At 40.9% G+C, this 21,812-nt stretch overlaps 1 protein-coding gene across 1 annotated transcript in view; it reads right to left on the bottom strand.

Moving 5' to 3' along the window:
- Nucleotides 1–3,055: 3,055 nt before the first annotated feature.
- SLC35B4 (solute carrier family 35 member B4) overlaps nt 3,056–21,812 on the bottom strand; it is a 34,317-nt gene continuing 15,560 nt past the window's right edge. Inside the window, 8 exon segments of the mRNA XM_014455448.2 lie at nt 3,056–3,668; nt 4,503–4,578; nt 6,640–6,715; nt 8,425–8,534; nt 10,008–10,068; nt 10,244–10,325; nt 11,191–11,240; nt 12,607–12,709. Coding sequence (XP_014310934.2) covers nt 3,422–3,668; nt 4,503–4,578; nt 6,640–6,715; nt 8,425–8,534; nt 10,008–10,068; nt 10,244–10,325; nt 11,191–11,240; nt 12,607–12,709 — 805 coding nt within the window. The 3' untranslated portion in view covers nt 3,056–3,421.

The raw sequence follows: 21,812 nt of genomic DNA, 5'->3' as shown, positions 1-21,812 counted from the left end.
GAATTTAGTCCATTTACATTTAACATAATTATGGACAGGTATGTACTTACTGCCATTTTGTTCTTTTGTTGATCGCTTTGCTGGTTTCCTTTAATGTTTTGCTGGGGTTCTGTAGCAGTCTATTTTAAACTGATAAGCATTTGAGTTCAAACACATTCTAAAAGCACTACATTTTCACTGCCTCCCCACACTTTATTTTTGATATCATACCTTTTTTTGTTTTGAGTAGCTCCTATTATAGTTAATTTTGCTACTTGTCTTTTAATCTTCATACTGGATTTTTGAGTGGCTGATTCACTGTTAATTCTGTATTTGCCTTTATCTGTGATCCCCTCCCTTCCCCCGTGTTTTCTTATTTTTGGCATGGCCTTTTCTGCATAAAGACTGCATAACATTTCATGTTAAGTCTGTTTAGTGGTGAGCTTCTTGTTTTTGCTTATCTGGGGAAATCTTTATCTTTCCTTCAATTCTGAATGACAACCTTGCCAGGTATAATATACTAGATTGTAGGTTCCTTTCTTTCAGCACTTTAAATATTTCCTGCCATTCCCTTCTGGCTTGTAAAAGTTCTGCTGAAAAATTAGCTATTAGTTTTTTGGGGTTTCCTTTTAATGTAATTCAATGTTTTCCCCTTGCTTCCTTCAAGATTGTGTTTTTATATTTAACTTTTGCCATTTAATTACAGTATATTTTGGTGTGGGCCTCTTTGGGTTCATCTTATTTGGAATTCTCTAATGTGGGTGTGTTTCCTTCCCTGGTTAGTTTTTGGCCATTATTTCTTAAAATGAACTTTCTTCCCCTCTCTCTCTCCTTCTGGGATCCTTATAATGCTGTCCCATGTCCCATGGGGCTCTCATACTATCCTTATTTTCTTAAATTCTTTATGATTGGGTGATTTTCACTATTCTCCCTGGTTGCTGATCCATTCTTCTATATTAACCAGTCTGTTGTCAGTTCCATCTAGTGTGTTTTTCATTTAAGTTATTGTATTCTTCATCTCTGATTGGTTCTTTATAATATTTTCTTTTTTGAAGTTGTCCCCGAATTCCTTTATTCTACTCTCAAATTTATGGAGCATCCTTATGACAGTTTCTTTGAATTTTTTATCCAATTATTTTTCTCCATTTCATTAGTTTTTCTCTTGTTCCTCCATTTCATTTGACTTTCTGTGTTTGTTTCTTTCTACGAGTTAGATGAAATAACTCTCTCTCCCGGTCTTGAAAAATTGGTCTTGTGTAAAGTGGTGTCTGTGTAGACTGGATGGCTTTGGCAAGTTGCTTGGAGTTGGGGCGGGCATGTGCAGTGCCCAGGGTGCTACCCAGAAGGAGCAGGTCTGGGTATCCTGTTGTTTTGGCTGTTCACAGCTGCACTTGTGTGTGCTATAGAACCTTGCTGGTTGTACAAAGGAGCACATCTAGTTGTTCTGATTGACTGCTGCTGGTCTGAGGATACCTGACCATGGGCACCGCAGCACTCACTGTTTCCCTCCTCCAGGCACAGCTTCCTGCTGTGCAAGGCTCGCCTTGTGGTTTGATTGACTGCTGCCAGTCTGGGTTGGGGTGCTCTCTGACATGTGCTGCAGCACTCTGCCAGCTCCCTCCCACTCTAGTAGGGGCCTCCCTCTATGTGCATGGCTCACTCTGGGGCCCCTCTCTGTGCATTCATAGGCATGTCCTATTGCTTTGATTGATTGACATGGAGGTCTGAGCTGGACTGCCCCCTGGGCAGGAGCACAGTGATGCCCTGCTGAGTCCCTTTCACTCCAGGTGGGGCTGTCCAGTGGGCTTGCACAGCAGTGGCTGAGCCTCAGTGCCCTGTTGGGCCCAGTGGATCTAACTCTGGATTGGTGTGTAGGGGGCAGGGGCTGTGCATGCTTGCTATGCACCCCTTCCTGCTGGAGCTGGTTACAGGAGGGGTGACTGGAGATGCACTACTGTGGCCTTGCAGGTTGGCCAGAGCACTTGGGTAGAGCTCTTACCAATGCTACTCAAGTGTAAGGAGAATGCAAACAATGGTGCTCACCAGCTACTCCGATTCCTGGTGGGTTCCCTGATTCTGAAGAGCTCCTGTAGTTCCCATGTTCTTCAAGTGGCCTCTTCCTCTCTTCTTTGTTGTGCAAAAGCTGTTCAGTTCTCTTAGAGACAACTACTCAAAATATAGATGTGCATTCAGTGTGTTCATGGGAGGGGCAAGCTCAGTGTCCTCTTATGCTGCCATCTTGGACCTGCCCAAATTCGGACTACTTTGGGGAAGTCACTAATCTCAGGCCCCACCATAGAATAGCTCCAGGTATTAGAATATACATATTCCACCATGCGTGAACCCAGGGTACCCATACAGCCACATGTCGATTTACGAACATAATCTGCATCCAGGAAAAAAAAAAAAAGCCTTTGTGTACAAAAAGTACCTAGTAAGTTTAACCACCTACAGAAGAGCATCTACTTCTGTGAGGTCAATTAATGTCCAGGGCTAAGTGAAGAAAGAGGAAATGAAAGAACTGACTTTCATGCTTTTCTCTCAAAATTATCACACTTACCTACACACACCACGCTGACATGGTTCCTCTGTCTCAAAATTATACCATGGGAGAAAAACCAGGTTAGTAAAGGGGGCGGCACCTTCCTACATGTAATGAAACACATACAACCCCCCCCACACACACACACACACAAATACCCATCAAGAACATTAAGACGCCTTATAGAAAAATAAGAAAAACTTTCCATTCTAGTTGTGATTTGACCTGAATTTATACACCATACTTTACTCCCTAGCCTATGACTCTTATCAGAATCGCCAGGCAGAGTTTTACCTTCTTGCGTAAGAAGCCTTTCAAAGACTTAACCTGCACAACTGCAAAGGGTTCCCACCAGTCCTGCTCCATTGTCACCAGGGCTCAGCTCACAGAGACCACTGCCTCATTCCCAACACGCTGGAGGAAGTCCAGCCCAGTGACACCAGTGTCTCACTTCACTTGGTCACTCAGTTGTTCCTGAGGATGATGCCAGGAACATCTGGCTGATCGAAAAGTGGAACGTGACAGACCAAAGCATGAGGACACGAGATAATGGTTGTTATGGCAGAGAATCATCAGAACAACAACAAAATGGAGAGTCTTGTGCAAGACCATGGATATAAAACGAGTAGCTCTGGGACTCAATAAACAAGTACAGTACTGTATATTTTGGTAAACAAATGGTTGTTCAATAGTAGATAACTATTCTTTTTTCTAATTCAGGGTTGAAAGGTTTCTGTTCAGAGTCTACACATGTTGGTCTGTAAAGCCATGTGAAATCTGAGAAGTCCCCTCCTCTGAGGATTCTCTGGTACGTGGTGGTTCAGTGCTGGGGGTAATTCTCATTAACAAAAGAGAAATGGCAGCCAGACCTTAGCCAGACCCTGGTCTCCCAGGCAGGCCTCAGTTCTTCTTGTCCTCCTTCTGAGTCTGGCTTCTTGTGATCCCCAGGTTGTTCCACACCTCTGTGTACATGAGGGTCCCAATGAAGACAAACAAGGTGCCCAGCCAGTGCCACACAGTGAAAGGGTTCTGGAAGTACAAGATGGAGATGATGAGGCTCACAAACTTGCGTAGAGTCACAACGAGTGTGACGGTGAGGGAGGTGCATTCTGTGGTGAGAATAAAGACACCCCGAATGCACACGTACCTGGAGAGACAGGGTTAAGGTAGTTTTCTGACTACTGAGAGATCAGCTGGGGAGCACTTTCTGGTATGGCTCTTGGCTTAAATGTTCATATTCTAAGAACCAGAAAACTCGGGGGTTGGCTATGGCGGCTCTGAGGCTCCTTGGTAGAACATTCTGCAGATTCCTGTCCTGCCATCCCAATTGTGGGTCCCAACTCAAACTGCCTAAAACCTCCCATTATTCTTATTCTGGATTCTTCCCACAGTTTACAGTGAAGGTCACCACCGAAGGAATGACAGAGGTTAACACTCTCAGTAAAGGTCATCACACCTACCTCTACTTGATCTGGTCCCCAGTCCTTCCACCCCTTCTCCAAAAAAGAACTCTGTAAGGCAAATCTATGAGGTGAAGTGAGAGGAATGAAGTCAATCCCCTCTGTTCCAAAGACTTCACAGTGTTTATAATGGACTTAAGGTCGTTCGAAAGAAGCATTATTTTAAGTTTTAATTCACTTGGAATTTCTTTGAGAATTTTGTGGCAGCTTGTGAAATGTCCCAGGATACTAGAAAACTCCAGGTAGAAATCACAGAGCATGCATGTCATATACTAATTCTTAATCACCCACTGACTTCTACCCCTGCACCCCGAGCACCTCCCTCACAGTGCCCTGTGCCCTGCTGACCTCGGCACCCACTATCATCTCTTTGGCCCTCCACAGGGAGCTCAACCGATGGGCCTTTCTCCTCCTACTGCAGAACAGATCAAAGCAGAAATGAAACTCATGTCACTGAACTGTCAGGGAATAAACAATCCCATGCCAAAGAAGCCCATGCGGCAGAGGAGTGCGAAGGATACTGAGTGATGACATTCATGAGGAGGTAGAACCACATGATGGGCATTGCCACACCAACAACTGGAACTTGATATAATTCTGCAAAGATTAAGAGGGGAGATAGTTGTATTACTTTTAACAGCTAAAGTTTTCATCTTTATGAACAAACTGAACATAATAGAGATAACGATGTTACTTCCCTTGCAATTAGATTTGGACCAAACACCACTTTACTTGCCCTTGATTCCAGGCTATATCAGCCTCAAGAGTCCTTGTATTGCTTTCTTAAAACAAATGAGAATTTATCTTAAGTTTAAAATAAACTCTTTACCATTCACCTAAACAGGACTCCACTTTACAGAGAAAGGCTGTGTGAATCACAGAGAAGTTCAAATGATATGGTCTTAACAACTCAACACAGAGAAAAGACAACCAGTAACTAAATACCATTTGGAAATACTGTCAATCCTACTAGTAATCAAATAATTCTAAAATTTACAAATAATATTATAATCTGGCAAGGTAAAATTGGAATTGGCAGCCATTCAGTTGATGGTAGTATGAATTGATTTTTAAAAAATCAATTTCACAGTTCTTACTAAGGGGCCATAAAAGTATTGGTACCCATTCTTAGGAAAAACTCTGAATTAATCTAAATGTCCAATGATAGAGCAATGGCTGTGCAAGCAAAGGTACTTTGACTAGATGAGGCATTGTATGTACATTCTATTTAAAATATAAGGATTATATATAGTCACACAAAAAACTAAGAATGAAAGTGAAAAAGTATAAATTTTATCTACACAAGGGTTACAACGATGTAAGAATTTATGTAAATGGTGTCTGGAAGGAAACTGGTAAAATGAAATTAGCTGATGTGTAGAGTGATGGAAGTTATTAAACTTTTCTTCTTTTAAAATACATTCTTATGTTAGTTTTATATAAGAGGTTTGCACAGTGAACATCTGAGAGGAAACAAAATGCCAATGATTAACAAGAATAAGGACATAATAGCCCTCTCAGGGTCACTTCTTTTATATTGCTAACTTGCTTTTGGAGTTTGAAATATACAGCATAACTTAGGAAATTCCAAAGGTGATGCTGAGTTCTGGTTAGGAAAAGAACATTAATTTTCTTTTGCAAAAAAATTAAAAGCCATCTAGATAAAGAGATAACTGTATGTCTAGACTAGTGAGAAATCCCAATAATCTGGTATTCTATTGTCTTTGAAACACTCAGCAAGTATTGAAATGAAAAGAAAGTTAACAAATGTTATTACTATTTAATAACTTTAGAGATCCACTGTATCAACTGCTGAGGAAAGAGACAATCAGTATTACCTAAAACATTTAGATGGATATTCGGCTCTCTTAGAAAAATCAAGGATAATAGGTTCCAGATGCTAAAACTCAAGAAGAGAAAAAAATGTAAATTTAACTTAGGGATGATTCTGAAAAAGTTAAAGGCAGATTCTAAAAAATAAAAATGTGTAAGTACCCAGCTCTGCAACTTTTGGAAGAAGTATTCTAATAATTAAATCAAAATGAATTTGATAGTGTGTTTACTCAAACAGCTCTTTGCTATGCGGGGACTGTCAGAAACTCTGAAAACCACGTGTCAAAAATCAGCTGTATGTCAATCACATCTCAATAAAAAAACTCAGAAATGGGTAATTCAGAGCCTTAAAAACTTAAGTTAACTGACAATTGAGAGCTAATTTATTAGTCACTTTAAAAAGTAAAAGCTAATTAATACTGTAGACTTTTGAATTAATTTTGCTTATTCCTGCAAGCTCTAACCTGTCACCATTTTTGCTTCCTCTTCCCCAAGGCTCCCATCTCTGCTGTGTGTTAGGACTATTTCTTTGCATTCTTGAAAAGCAAACCTTCTGCATTCAAATGCAAACACACAATTCCAAAGCAAAACAGAAAATGTGAAGATACATATCCTTATTTCTCTTGCAAATCATTCAGAAACACCTGCAAATGCTTTTGCTGATGCAAACACTGATGAATGGCACTATATTCCAGGAGGGTAGAATGGAGAGGGTTTAAGTGGGCCAGATGACTTGCATAAAAACATCAGTGGTCAAGTCCAGAGTAAAACTGAAACTTGCCTTGGAAGCTCTCAGGCAATTCTACTGAGTAAGCCCGAACTCACCAGACTTATTGAAAAGAGCTGCATGGTCATAAATGTCAGAAGCCAAGAAGATGAATCCAGGCAGCGGAAGGGCATGCTAGGGGAAGAAATATTTCACATCAATTGAAATGCAACACACGACAGAATAATGAGCAGTCTTATAAGTTGTTTGACAAGCAATCAAGAAAAGCAAATAGGACTAAGTTAAATGTACCCAGTGCTTCTAACGACCTGACACTGTCTGGCTCAATAAACCCCAAATTACGGTTCTTGCCCTTTTGGAGTTTGTGATGATCATCACACACACACAACAAAAGGGAATACACACAGTCATTGTGTCCAAAGATTTGTTACGTTTTACTAATTCTGAGAATAGTTAAGCAAATGAAATGGATTTAAAAATTATAAAGAACATGGGGCAGGTCCTGGCCGGTGTGGCTCAATGATTTGAGCGACGGCCTGAGCACCTCGATTTCCAGTCAAGGGCATGTACCTGGGTTGCGGGTTTGATACCTGCCCCAGTTGGGGCAGGTGCATGAGGCAACCGATGTGTGTCTCTCACATTGATGCCTCTCTCTCCACCCTCCCCCAACAATCAATGGAAAAAAATATCCTCAAGTGAGGATTAACAACAACAACAAAAGGAATGTGGAGGCAGAGTTCAGATTGTTTAGAAAAGTAGTAGGAAAAGAGATGGAGAACAATTCAATGTCAGGGGAAAAATGAAGACAAGAATGAAAAGAGGTTGAAGAGGAAGAAGAAACAACAGGTAAGCAAAGATTAATATACTTGACACCAACCCACCACCACAATAATTGAATAAGGAATCACGGCTAACATTTACTCAGAAGTCATTATGTGCCACTTACTGTTCTAAAAGAAAGATGTGAGCCAAATGGAGTGTGTATTTTTACATTCCCAGGCACGTACTCTAGCTCCAACTAATAAGCCAAACTCCTTGTCTGCAGCTTCAGTACAAAAAGTTGGCAGTGAAGGAATCCCCGAGTTACCAAACCTCACCCTGACCTTGAGGGGCTGTGCTTTGGGCATTATCACAACAAGAGAGAGGGAGGAGGAAGAAGAGGAGGCCCTAGACCAGTGGTCGGCAAACTCATTAGTCAACACAGCCAAATATCAACAGTACAACGATTGAAATTTCTTTTGAGAGCCAAATTTTTTAAACTTAAACTATATAGGTAGGTACATTGTTATTAACTTAATGAGGGTACTCCTAAGGCTTAGGAAGAGCCACACTCAAGGGGCCAAAGAGCTGCATGTGGCTCGCGAGTCGCAGTTTGCCGACCACGGCCCTAGACCAGCAGTTTAAAACAAAGAAGCTGAAGTGTCTATTACTGCTATTTAAACTCTCCATAAAATGACTGAAGCCCATCTGAGGGCCTCCTCTCACCTGTCTTCCCAACCCTCTCAAAGGCCTGCCTGCACATATCCCCCTGGGCATGCAGTTTTTGTAGCTTAGTTTCCTTTTCCAGGTTTCCAGATTGGTCTGAACCTGGGTGCATCTGCAGGAACACGGGGGTGCAGGTTCCTGGTCTGCCCGGTGGCTCCTGGTTAGCAGACATGTTCACGTAGACTGGCCGTGACCACCTGTGTGGAGGGCTGTGGCTCAGATGCACAGCAGCAGCCTACGAAAGGCACTGCAGTCTGTGGGCCCAAAGCCCTTCACCGGGTGATCAACTGATCCTTCAACTCCATTAGCAGGATGGCATGTTACATTTGAAATCACACATTACAACAACATAATAACGCAGTAATTTTCATCCTCCCCAGGTTCAAGAAATTGCTTACATTATAAAACAAAGCCTCCTTGGAATGTTTCCCAAACTGTTTGTATAGAGTCTCTTGGAAGATGCCCATCCTCGCGGACATCAGGAGTGCGAACGTCAGTGCCCCAATACCTGCAAAACAAAGGCCGGGTTACAAGACACCTGCATTCGCTACTCTCCAGATATTTTGTTAAAGAACATTTATTGATTATTTAAATGTACCACAAATATTACAAACTAACTGTAGAATATGCACAAAACTTTAAAAAGAAATAAAAATCAACCATAATATTACCATCCAGTCCTTAATAGTTTTCTACATCTCTCTAAGCCAGGATCATAATGAGTACACAGTTTTATGTCTTGCTTTTTTCATGACCTTTTTCTGGATTTTTCTTCAGGTCATTCATTAAAATTTTTTCAAAAGTATGATTTAATAGCCACACATTACTCTTCTCATGTGGATGTACTTAAGTGTCTTACAATATGAGAATGGTTAGATTACTTCCAATTATTTCTTCATTAAAATCAATGTACATCCGTGTATGTAAATCTTTTTAAAATGTGATTTCCTTAGTATACTCTCACAAGTGGAATTACTGAGTCAAAAGTTGTAGACATTTTTAAAACTCAATACATATACTTTTTTTCCAGAAAGGCATGTCAATTTATACTGTAAACAGTTGATGTGAACATGGTTGTCCTATTGCACCCTCAGCAGCAAAGAGAATAATCATTTATTATCTTGCCAATATAATAGATCAAAAATAAAAAGATACTGCATTTTGGATTCAAGTTGCATTTCTTTGATGATTAGACTAGTTAGAGGCTGAACATAAAATTACAGGACATTAATATTTTCCTCCATAAGTGGTATGTTCAAATCCTTTGTAAATTTCTCCTAATAGATAGTGTTCTTCCAATAGCTCATGAAGATCTTTCTGTGTTAGGAATAGCAATCTAAAGGGGGGGGGGGGTAAAGTTTCAAAGCCAAGAAGCAAGAATCCAGTTCCTTCCCTGCTATTCCTCTTTCGCCTGGTCAGTCTCAACCTGTTATTGCCAGCACGGAAAGCACTTGGGAGGAGCTTCACCTCTGTATCTCACAAAAGGAAGGCCAAGCACTACAGGAACTGTCTCGTCACTTCCACAAAGAGAGACAATGCCCAGGAGATTCTGCTGACCAGTCAGGTCTGGGAACACTGCCATGTGGAACAGCCAACTTCTGAAGGAAATAAATCTAAGATTTAGCAATGGGTCCCTTGGAGACTTAGTGTCCACTGCTACAACGTGCCCTTCTGAAGAAGCCTGTACTCAGCAGACAGGTCATAAAGAGACGGATGACAGCCAAGCACCCACAGGGTGCTGGGCAGGCAGGCAGGTACAGAGAAACATGGGTCCATGTCACAGAACACACCACCATGACCTCGACGTTTCCTTTCTGTCACTTCTTGAACACTGCGGTTCAGACTTATGATCCCAGGTGCCTCTCTCCTGTGGCATCATTTGTTTAGCTAACGCTTCTTGCCAAGAAACACGTCCCTTAGGAGAAAACTCAGCAAACAGAACTGCAGAGGCAATTATCATTATTGTAATTAGCATACTTGCCTAGTAACCACCATGTAAATGCCTGGAATCCTTCATTCTCACTCAAGCTGGACTGGGAAGTCTAGGGAATAAGAAAAAACATTAGGTACAGAGACCAGAACCACAAGCAATGGGCCTGGACACAACGGAAATGTTTGCTACCTTCTTCCCTCCCCTCTTTGTATTATTAGTAAGTACCTGGTGCCTGGGCCCCATGGCAAGCAGTGAATAGAAATGATTTGTGAACCGATTCTTACCACCTGCTTTGCTGACATGGAAGTGCAAATAAATATCCCCACAGAAACCAGGGCAATGGAAGCATATTTGAATATACTGTATCTGCAGAAATAAGAACAAGAACACATTAGGAAGGCACAGGTACCAATTTCCACAGGATGTTTTCAGTAGATGGTGCCTGAGAGTATAAATCACCAGCAGAGCCCATGTAAGTCTGCATGTGCAAGGATCAGGGTGCCCACTGGTTGCTACACACACCCTTCCTTGGTGTTGCTTAAAACAGTTTCTAAAAGTTTGTGGACCAACGGATTGTTTCATTAGGAAAAAAAAAAAAAAAGACCAGACACGACATTCCATTGGTGACAGTCACATAGAACAGTTTTGACACTTTTCATTCTATTTTCTTGGCCACTTGGGCTTTATTCGGAATTTTCTTTGTACTAAGCACGATTAGTCTTTCATTCATTGTGTTGCACTGATGAACACCTTCTGTGACAGCACTGTCCCACACAACTATGAGGCTGGAAATGCTCCATTTTGGGCTCTCCAATACGGTCACCACCAGCCACATGTGGCTACTGGGCAATTAAACTCTGACCAGTGAGACTGGGAAACTAAATATTTAATTTTAAGTAATTTAAATGTTAAATGTGAATAGTCACATGTGGCTTCTGGTGACCACAAGGGACACAGAAGTTCTCAATCGATTGGCTTCATAGGTTAGGATGGATCTAAGGACTCAATGATGCTAAGAGCTAATTCTACAGAGAGAACACTGCTGCACAGGTGGGACCCCCTACCTGGTCAGCTGCTTCAGGAATGCACATCATTGCCACAGAGAGAACTCAAACAAAGAAGGCCAGGAGCACGCCCCCTCCAGCAGGAGAGAAGGAATCCATGTGCCTAGCTTATAGGTGGGGCCAAGAATGTGCTTCCTAAACATAAATTATAAAAGCGCATTGTTTACCTTTTCTTCAAAATGATAATCCCTAGAATCATGTTGGCAATTAGAGAACCCTGTAAAAGGAGACAAGAGGAAGTTTTAGTGCACTAGGGAAAGACAACATACTTCAAGGTAAAAATGAACATCGCCAAGAGGGAAAAACAGCTGGGCAGGAGGAGATTAGGATGAATAATTAGTAAGGTCCAGGTGTTCTTATGATGGCAACAAGTGTAAGCCATAAAAATCTATCTTGCAAAATAATTACGCCTTTTAAAGATGACAATGAAGATAACAATGATCAATTCTCAATAACTACTCATAGCTGAAGCTTATTACAGGCTTATTTTTGTCAACTTTTCCATCTAATTTATAAGAGCTTTTACTATGTTTCTCCTCCCCCCGCGTTTTGAGGAAAGTAGTTGTGTGGAGCTCTCTCTCTTCTCTGGAAGGGTGTCTGTCCTTCATCAAGTGCTCACAGAAAGTCTACTATGTGCTCAATGCTGTGAGGGTCATCTTAGTCATTATAATTAGCTCTGGAAAGTGCTTTTAGGAATAACACATTTGATCTCACAAAAATCTCAGACCACACCAAAATGTTACAATTCTAATCCTCACCCGTTTTGTATTCTTCTGCAACCCTAACTATATTTCCCTTGAAGTCTTTTCTGCCCTCCAGGGAAAACTGTTCTTATCTATATACTGAACACAGATCTCTCACCATACATGAGGCAAAGAAGAAACCTCTACTGCTTTGGAAGAAGCATGCCTCCATCAAGAATTTTCCTTTATTTATCTAAAGTCTCTGATTGATTTAAAAAAAAATCAGGAAGGAAAAGGGTCTGGCCCTGGCATGTGTTTCTCAATGGTTAGAGTGTGGGCCTAAGCACTGAAGGATTGTGGGTTTGATTCTTGGTCAAGGGCACATATCTGGATTGCAGGTTCAATCCCCGGCCATGGTCGGGGCACATACAGGGAGGCAAACAACCCGTGTGTCTCTCTCACATCGATGTTTCTCTCTCTCCCTCTGTTCAACTCTCTCTAAAAATCAATGAAAAAATATCCTCAGGTGAGGATTAACAACACACACACACACACACACACACACACACACACACACACAGAGAAAGAGAGAGAGAGAAATGAAATGAAAGAATGGTCTGTTTCATTTACTAGAAATAAATGTAATTTTATGTAAGAAAGACACAAAAAGTGATGAGAAATGTTAAAGAACATTCATAGGAAGTTTGAATATAAAATCAACCAGATGAAGGAAATTAAAAGTTAAAATCTGCTTCTCAGGAAAATGTTAACTTTCCTTTTATCAATCACCCATAAGACCTGAGATACATAAAAGTAAACCATCCACTTTCACATTGCTCTCTTTCGGCCTTCTCAGACGACAGTCAGCCTCTGCTCACTGATCTGAGCAGCAGTACTCGCAGATCTAAATATCATGTGCAGGGGCATGGTGATGTTGAGGTTCAGGGCATAGTTGTTCACCTAGCTGACCGTGAAGAACATGGTCACCATGACGGCATAGTATCTGAAATGCAGAGGCAACAGCTTACCACACAGAATCTACTAGTTCAAGAAAATCAAATAGAGAAGGAAATAAATATCTCTAGTTAAAAGTATTTTGCTTATTTCCTCTTTATTAAAATTGTGTCACTATTATAATTTGAGTAGAATAATAAGTACCTATAAAAATACTTCACAAAGCCAAACTAACATGGAAAAAGTTTAAATTATAGAGTATGTTTCAAGAAACACTATTTTAATATGCTTCAAGTATACACAGCAACTAAAAACTAGGCTTCAAAAAATGTTACCTAATAGCAATAGGTTTTTAAAAGTAAATGGGGAGCCCTAACCAGCTTGGCTCAGTGGATAGAGCGTCGGCCTGCAGACTTGAAAGGTCCCAGGTTCGATTCTGGTCAAGGGCATGTGCCTTGGTTGTGGGCACATCCCCAGTGGGGGGTGTGCAGGAGGCAGCTGATCGATGTTTCTCTCATTGATGTTTCTAACTCTCTATCCCTCTCTCCTCTTCTCTGTAAAAAAATCAATAAAATATCTTTAAATAAATAAATAAAAGTAAATGGGGAGAGATGACATCAGCATCATGGCAGAGTAAGAAGACTCCATTGTTTCTCCTCTTAAATTTATCTCAAGACAATTATAACTCAACAAAGATCCCGTGCTCAGCACACAAACACACCTGAAAGATCCATGCATTAGCACATCTGAAGGTGGGCATGTTGAAATGAGTAGGGAAGGTGGGATGGGGGAAGAACAGGAGGGGAGGGGGGACAGGGGAAGGGCAGGGATGTGACCACAGATGTAGTTTGGTGCCCATCCTGGCTCCAGTGAGCAAGGAGCACAACAGTGGGGGAGAAGTCCAGCTGCAGCCCTCACACTACAACCTGGAGGGTCAGAGGGGCAGAAGCAGTTTCCTTCCTAGAAAAGGCATCTCCCTTCTGCCCTCCCCACTGCAGCTGAGCTGGGTATAGAGGTGGCTGGAAAGCCATTACTGTAGGGGTGGAGCAGAGCCATAAGATCTCTATCTCAAATGCACACACAGAGAAACAACCCATCAAATACCATGAACAACAGGGTAACTTGGGAGCACAGAAAGAAAATGAAAAATCTCCAGGAACCAAACTCAAAGGCATGGAAGACTGTGGTTTAAATGACAGAGAATTCAAGACTGCAATTACAAAGAAACTCAACAATATACAAGAAAACTCAGAAAGGCAAGTCAATAAGTTCAGGAATACAATTAATGAGCAAAAGCAGTACTTTACCAAAGAGATTCAAACTATAAAAAAAAAATACATTCTGGAGCTGAAGAACTCAATAAATGAGATAAAGAATGCACTAGAGGACATTGGAAACAGAGCAGACCAGATGGAAAAAAGAATTAGGGAACTTGCCCAGCCAGCATGGCTCAGCAGTTGAGCATCAACCTATGAACCAGGAGGTCACGGTTCAATTCCCGGTCAGAGCACATGCCCAGGTTGCAGGTTTGATTCCTAGTGCGGGGTGTGCAGGAGGCAGCCAATCAATGATTCTTTCTCATCACTGATGTTTCTCTCTCTCTCTCCCTCTCCCTTCCTCTCTGAAATCTACAAAAATATATTTAAAAAAGAAAAGAATTAGGGAACTTGAAGAGAGAAACCTAGAAATAACCCGTGAAGAAGAGAGAGAACTAAGAGTTAAAATTTAAAAAATAAAAGCGCTCTCTGACTACATTAGAAAGAGCAATATAAGGATAATAGATACGGTATACCAGAAAGAGAAGAGAGAGAGGAGGGAACAGAGATCCCACCTAAAGAAATAATTGACAAGAACTCCCAAGCCTATGCAAAGAACTAGATGTTAGAATAGAGGAAGCTAACAGAACACCTAATTATATCAATGCAAAAAGACCTTCTCCAAGGCTCATTTTATTCAAACTGTCAAAAATTAATGACGAAGGAAAAATTCTTAAGGCAGCCAGGGAACATAAAGATTAACCGACAAAGGAAACTCCATTAGATGATCATCACCAGATTTTTCTGTAATGTTTTCAGTAGCAACACTACAAGAGAGGAGAGAGTGAAAGAAAATATTTAAAATATTGAAAGAGAGGAACCCATCAGCAAAGGATCCGATATGCAGCAAAGTTATCCTTTAGACATTAAGAAGAAATAAAGGCTTTCCCAGACAGACAAAAGCTGAGAGAATTTACCACCGTAAGACGGCACATAAGAAATGTTGAAAGGAGGTCTTCTACTGGAAACAAAAACACAAAAGTACACAAAACGTTGAATAAGATGATTAATAGATAGAAGCAGGAAAGTGAAAATCTATTTCAGAGTAGTTTATTAAATAATCTATACTAATAAAAGAGTAATATGCTAATTAGACCGGGAGACCTTCCAGAGACCTTCCGGACGTCCTTCTGGACAAAGCCGGGGGCTTGGCCAGCCTGAAAACGGCCCTCAGCCCCTCACCCAGGCTGGCCACGCCCCTCAAGGGGACCCCCACCCTGATGCGGGACCCCATTCAGGGCAGACCAGCCGGCCCCAACACGTGCACCACGCCTCTATCTATACCAGCCGTGGGCAAACTATGGCCCGCGGGCCGGATCCGGCCCGTTTGAAATGAATAAAACTAAAAAAAAAAAAGACCGTACCCTTTTATGTAATGATGTTTACTTTGAATTTATATTAGTTCACACAAACACTCCATCCATGCTTTTGTTCCGGCCCTCCGGTCCAGTTTAAGAACCCATTGTGGCCCTCGAGTCAAAAAGTTTGCCCACCCCTGATCTATACTAATAAAAGGGTAATAAAGGGTAATATGCTAATTAGACTGGGAGACCTTCAGGGAGACCTTCCAGATGTCTTTCCGGACAAAGCCATGGCAGTGGGGCCGAGGCAGAGGCAGTTAGGGGTGATCAGGCCAGGAGGGGAGGGCAGTTGGGGGTGATCTGGCTGACGGGGGGTGGGCAGCTGGGGGCAAGCAGGTTGGCAAGGGGGGCCAGTTGGGGGCGAGGAGGCCGGCAGTGGGGGGCAATTGGGAACGAGCAGGCCAGCGGGGGTGCAGTTGGGGACGAGCAGGCCGGCAGTGGGGGACAGTTGGGGGCGAGCAGGCCAGCAGGGGGGGCAGTTGGGGGTGATCAGGCTGGCAAGGGTGGGCAGTTGGGGGCGAGCAGGCTGGCAGGCAGAGTGGTTAGGGGCGATCAAGTAGGCAGGCAGGTGAGTGGTTAGGAGCCAGTGGTCCCAGATTGCGAGAGGGATGTCCGACTGCCGGTGTGGGATTGGGCCTAAACTGGCAGTCGGACATCCCCCAAGGGGTCCCAGATTGGAGAGGGTACAGGCCAGGCTGAGGGACACCGCACCCACCCACTCCCCCAGGCACAAATTTCATGCACTGGGCCACTAGTTATAACATAAAGGTTAAAGGGGGGAAGGGCATTAAAATAATTGTAACTATTGCAGATAACAAGTTCACAACATAAAGAGGGATAATTTGCAACAACAAAATGATAAAAGAGGAGGAAGAGGATTGAATAGTACAGGTGAATGAAGAGGCAATCAGAAGAAAAAGGACTATTTTATGTATGTATGACACATTTTGCACAATTCTAATGGTAACCACAAAACAAAAATCCAGAGCTGAGATAAAACATTAAAAAAGAAGAAGAAGAAATGAAGAAGAAAATCATAGAAAACTGTCAAACTAAAATAGCAGAAATAATTATAAGAGAAAACAAACAATGGAGATAGAACAACAAGAAAACAAAGGATACAGTAACTGTGGTAAATCTTCATGTATCATTAACAACCCTAATTATAAATGGACTGAACTCACAAATCAAAAGGCACAAAGTAGAGATATGGATTATACAACAAGACCCAACTATATGTTGCCTGCAGGAGACTCTGCTCAATTACAAGACAAACACAGGCTCAAAGTGAAGGGGCGAAGATGATACTTCAAACAAATGGCATCCAGAGAGAAGTGGGTGTAGCTGTACTTATATGAGACAAAACAGATGTTAAGATCTAAAAAAAAAAAAGAAACAAGAGACAAAGATAGACATTTTATAATGATAAAGGAGACAATTCATTAAGAAGACATAACGCTTATTAATATGTATGCACCCAACCTGGAAGTATCAAGATATATAAAGCAATTACTAATAGACCTAAGGGAGAAACTGACAAAAATACAATTATAGGAGGGGACATGAATCCCCCACTGACAGCAATGAATAGATCATCCAGACAGAAAGTCAATAAGGAGATATGGGCCTTAAATGACACAGCAGGTTAAATCAACTTAGTATTTATAGAATTTTACATCCCAAAATGCCAGAACAGGCATTCTTTTCAAGTGCACACAGAACATTCTCAAGGAAAGACCATATATTGGATAATAAAACTAATCTCGATAAATTTAAGAAGACTGATATCGTACCAAACATATTTTCTGGGAAAATCACAAATATGCGGAGATTAAACAACATGCCACTAAACAACTACTGGGTCAAAGAAGAAATAAAAGACGAGATCAAAAGATACATAAAGACAAATGAAATAAAAATACAATATACCAAAATTTGTGGGATGCAGCAAAAGCAGTACAAAGTGGGAAGTTTAGAGCATTACAGGCCTAGCTCAAGAAACAAACAAAATTTCAAATAAACCACCTAGCATTACACATTTAAAAACTAGAAAGAAAAAGTCCAAGATGGTGGCAGCATAGGAGGTCTGAACTCAACCCCTCCCATGAGCAAACTCAAATATACACATATATACAGAGTAATTACTCCTGCAAGATAGCTAAGGGCTTCATGAACAGTTTCTCAACAACAAACAACAACCGAATGGAGAAGGCTGGGAAAGCCACGAGCCCTCTGGGAGCTGCAGGAACTCCATGGGCTGGAGGCGCCTGTGAACGCCTTAGGGCAGGCGGGATCTCTGTTCAGGGGCTGTGGCTTGCCTGCAAATCACAGCAGCTTTCCCAGCTCTGCTGCCCAATCCTTTGCCTCCAGCAAAGAGAGCAAGCAGGAACAACTGGGTGGTGCAGACGCCTGGCCTCCCCACAAACAAGAGAGAGACTCTAGGAGCTCCAGTGGCGCAATCGGTTAGCGCGCGGTACTTATAAGAGAGAGACTCTATAGAGAAGTCTGGGGAGCCACTGGAGCTCTCTGGGGACTGCGGGGATTATCCCTGGTTGGAGGTGCCAATGAGCACCATTGCTTACACCCCTCTCTGCCTCCACAGGGTGGGCGGGGCTCTATCCAGGTGCTCTGGCCTACCAGCAAGGTAACTGCAGAGTGTACCTGACACATCACCCAAACCCATTTCAGTCCCAAACAACGGGAGCAAACAGGATCAACAGGTCATTACTACATGCACCTGGCCGCCCCACCTGGAGCCATTTCAGCTCAGTGGGCCAGTGTCCAGGACACCTGACACCTGCTCGGCTCCTCTGGCCGACCAAAATCACCTGACGGACACAGCCTACACCGAGGACCCTGGTACATAAGGCCACTTTATAAAGACTGGGAGAGAGGGCTATTTTATCTAATTCATAGAACAAACATAGACACTTTAACTAAATGAAAAGATGCAAGAATTATCTCTCAAATGAAAGAACAAGAAAAATGTGCAGAAAAAAAGAAAAACCTAAGGAAATGGATATAAGTAATTTGCCTAATAAAGAATTCAAAGAAATGGTCATAAAGATGCTCACTAAACTTGAGAGGGACATAGAAAAACTTAGGGAGAACTTCAACAAAGAGGTAGAAAAGATAATAAAGAACCAACCAGGTCTGAAGAATACAGTAACTGAAATGAAAAACACATTAGAGGGAATTAGCTAATACAGAAGAACGCATCCTGAAGACAAACAATGGGAATCAACCAATCAGGACAGAAAACAGAAAAAGAATTTTAAAAAACAATAATTTAAGGGACTTCTGGGATAACATCAAGAACCCAAACATTAGCATTACAGGGATCCCAGAGGAGAAGAGAGAAAGGAACAGAAACTATATTTAAAGCTGGGAAAGGAAAAGACACCCAGGTCCATGAAGCGCAACTGTTCCAAACAAAGATGAACCCAAGAGACTTACACCAAGACATATTGTAACTGAAATGGCAAAAGTTTAAGATATAGACACAATCTTGAAGGAAACAAGAGGAAAACTGAATTACATACAAAGGAAACTCCATAAGGTTATCAGCTGATTGCCCAGCAACAACTTTACCAGCTAGAGGAAGTGGCAGGACATCTTTAAAGTTTTGAAAGAAAGAAAACTACACAATAATTTACCCAGCAAGGTTATCATTCAGAATTGAAGAGATAGTTTACCAGACAAGCAAAAACTAAAGAAGTTCATCACCATTAAACCAGCTTTACAAAAAATGTTAAAGGGACTTCTTTAAGCAGAAAAGGACAGGCCATATCCAGAAATAGGAATATATATTAAAGGGAAAAATCTCACAGGTAAAGCCAAATATTAAATAAATACAGTGAATCAGACATTGAAAACACTAAGATCAAAAGAAAGAAGTATCAAACACAACTCAAACAATAAGTAGAAGAACAAAAATAATAATAATAATAATCAGAGCAGAAATAAATGAAACAGAGAACAAAAAAGGATAGAAAAAAAATTAATGAAACAAATAGCTGGTATTTTGAAAAGATAAACAAAATTGACAAACCTCTAGTTAGATACACTAACCAAAAAAGGAAAACAGACTCAAAATCAGAAACGAAAGAGAAGTTACAGTGGCCATCACAGAAATATAAATCATTATTCAAAAACACTATGAAAGGCAATACACCACCAAATTCTATAAACCTAGAAAAAAATGGTAAAATTCTTAGAAATATACAACCAACATAGACAGAACCATGAATTGGAAAACCTAAAGAGAGTGATCACTAGTAAGGAAAATGAAACAGTAACACTCAAAGAAGACTTAATACTAATCCTTCTCAACCTCTTCCAAAAAATTGAAGAGGAGAGACTACTTCCTAATTTATTTTATGAGACCAACATTCCCCTGATATCAACACACAAAAAGAAAATTACAGGCCAATATCTCAGATGAACATAGATACAAAATTTCTAAACAAAATATTAGCAAATATAACAATACATTAAAAGGATAATACATCAAGATTCAGTGGGGTTGGCAATTAAAACCACAATGAAATATCATCTCACATCTGTCAGAATGGATATCAGTAAATCAAATAAATGCTGGCGAGAATGTGGAGAAACGGGAACCCTCTGGCATTACCGGTGGAAATGTAAATTGCTGCAACCACTATGGAAAACAGTGTGGACTGGTTCCTCAAAATATTAAGAACAGAGCTACCACATGACCCAGCAATCCCTCTTCCAAGTATCTACCTAAAAAGTTGGAAAACATTTATTTGTAAAGATATGTGTATCCCTATGTTCACTGCACAAGATCCAAGATATGGAAACAACCTAAGTGTCCTTTGACAGATGATTGGATAAAGAAGATGGGGTACATATATACAATGGAATACTACTCAGTCATAAGAAAAGATGAAATACTCCCATTTGCGAGAACGTGGATGGATCTTCAGAATATTTATGCTAAGTGAAATTAAGACAAAGAAGAACAAGAACTGTATGATTTCAACCATATGTGGGATATAAGAAAAAACAAACAAACAAATGCCAAACTCTTAGAAACAGACAACAGAATGGTGATTACCAGAGGGGAAGTGGTAAGGGGGGAGAACAAAGAGGGTAAAAGGGGTAAAATATGGTGACAGAAGATTTGACTTGAGTGGTGAACACACAAAAGAGTATACAGATGTCATAACTTGTATACCTGAAATTTATAAAATGCTACTAATAACAAATTTATTGCTACCTCAATATATCTAATTTCAAAAATAAAACAAAAAGTGAATAATTTTTTTGACTTTTTAAAAAATATATATTTTATTGATTTTTTACAGAGAGGAAGGGAGAGGGCTAGAGAGTTAGAAACATCGATGAGAGAGAGAAACATTGATCAGCTGCTTCCTGCACACTCCCTACCGGGGATGTGCCCACAACCAAGGTACATGTCCTTGACTGGAATCGAACCTGGGACCCTTGAGTCCGCAGGCTGACGCTCTATCCACTGAGCCAAATCGGTTAGGGCAAAGTGAATAATTTTTATTACTGTATCACTTCTTTGTATAATTTTCATATACCTCTAAAGAACTTAAAAATGGTTAATTCTCTCAAATACTTCTTCTATACACTTGTTTATACTATTAATTTTCACTATTTCTAAAGAAAATATTTGCTAAGTCAAAGGTTACTTTCAGCCTAGCAACTGTTAATAATTATCCCACATTTGGAGTGGCCTCCAAATTAATGAGGACATCATTTAACTTGTACAAATTTGTTTTCAAAAACCAGGGCCCCTGTTTTTAAGACTTATAGGTCTTTAAATAAAAAACAACCACACAAAAGCTAAAAAGAAAATCCAGTAACCCTAGTACCTTAGAAAAATAAAGGGATAAATACAAATAAACAAATGAATTAAATAATTTTACATTTGTATGCCCCCACTTTGAACTACAAAATACTTTTACAATGCCTTTCATACATACCAGGTTAAACCAAATAAAATTAAGATGCCTTTTATACATATCACATTCAACCACATGAAATTACCATACTTTTGTAGGTCAAAAAGGATTGAATGTCAGCAATTTCATTTTATTCAACCTAATACATTCAATAGGAGAAAAAATTATATATATACATATATATATATATATATATATATCCCCTAATATATAAAAAGCCAGGGGCTTTCACAACCAAAACAACCGGACTGACGGCCAAAAAGCAGGCTGTGTGGGGCGACAAGCCCGGCAAGGGGGTTACTGAGGGACGACCAAAATGAATGAATAGCAGGCTGCGTGGGGCGACCAGGCCGGCAGGGGGGGTTAGTGACGGACGACCAAATAACTGAACAGTGGGCTGCATGGGGCGACCAGGCTGGCGGGGGAGGGGGGGAGTGGGATCAGTTAGGGGTGACCAGGTCAGCAGAGGGGGGCAGTAAGAGATGACCAAGCTGGCCAGGAGGGCAGTTAGGGGTGAC

The sequence above is a fragment of the Myotis lucifugus genome, unplaced genomic scaffold (assembly GCF_000147115.1).
Source record: "Myotis lucifugus unplaced genomic scaffold, Myoluc2.0 scaffold_46, whole genome shotgun sequence".
NCBI lineage: Eukaryota > Metazoa > Chordata > Mammalia > Chiroptera > Vespertilionidae > Myotis > Myotis lucifugus.
Note: the sequence above shows the minus strand (reverse complement) of the source record. Positions and strands in the feature narration are given on the sequence as shown.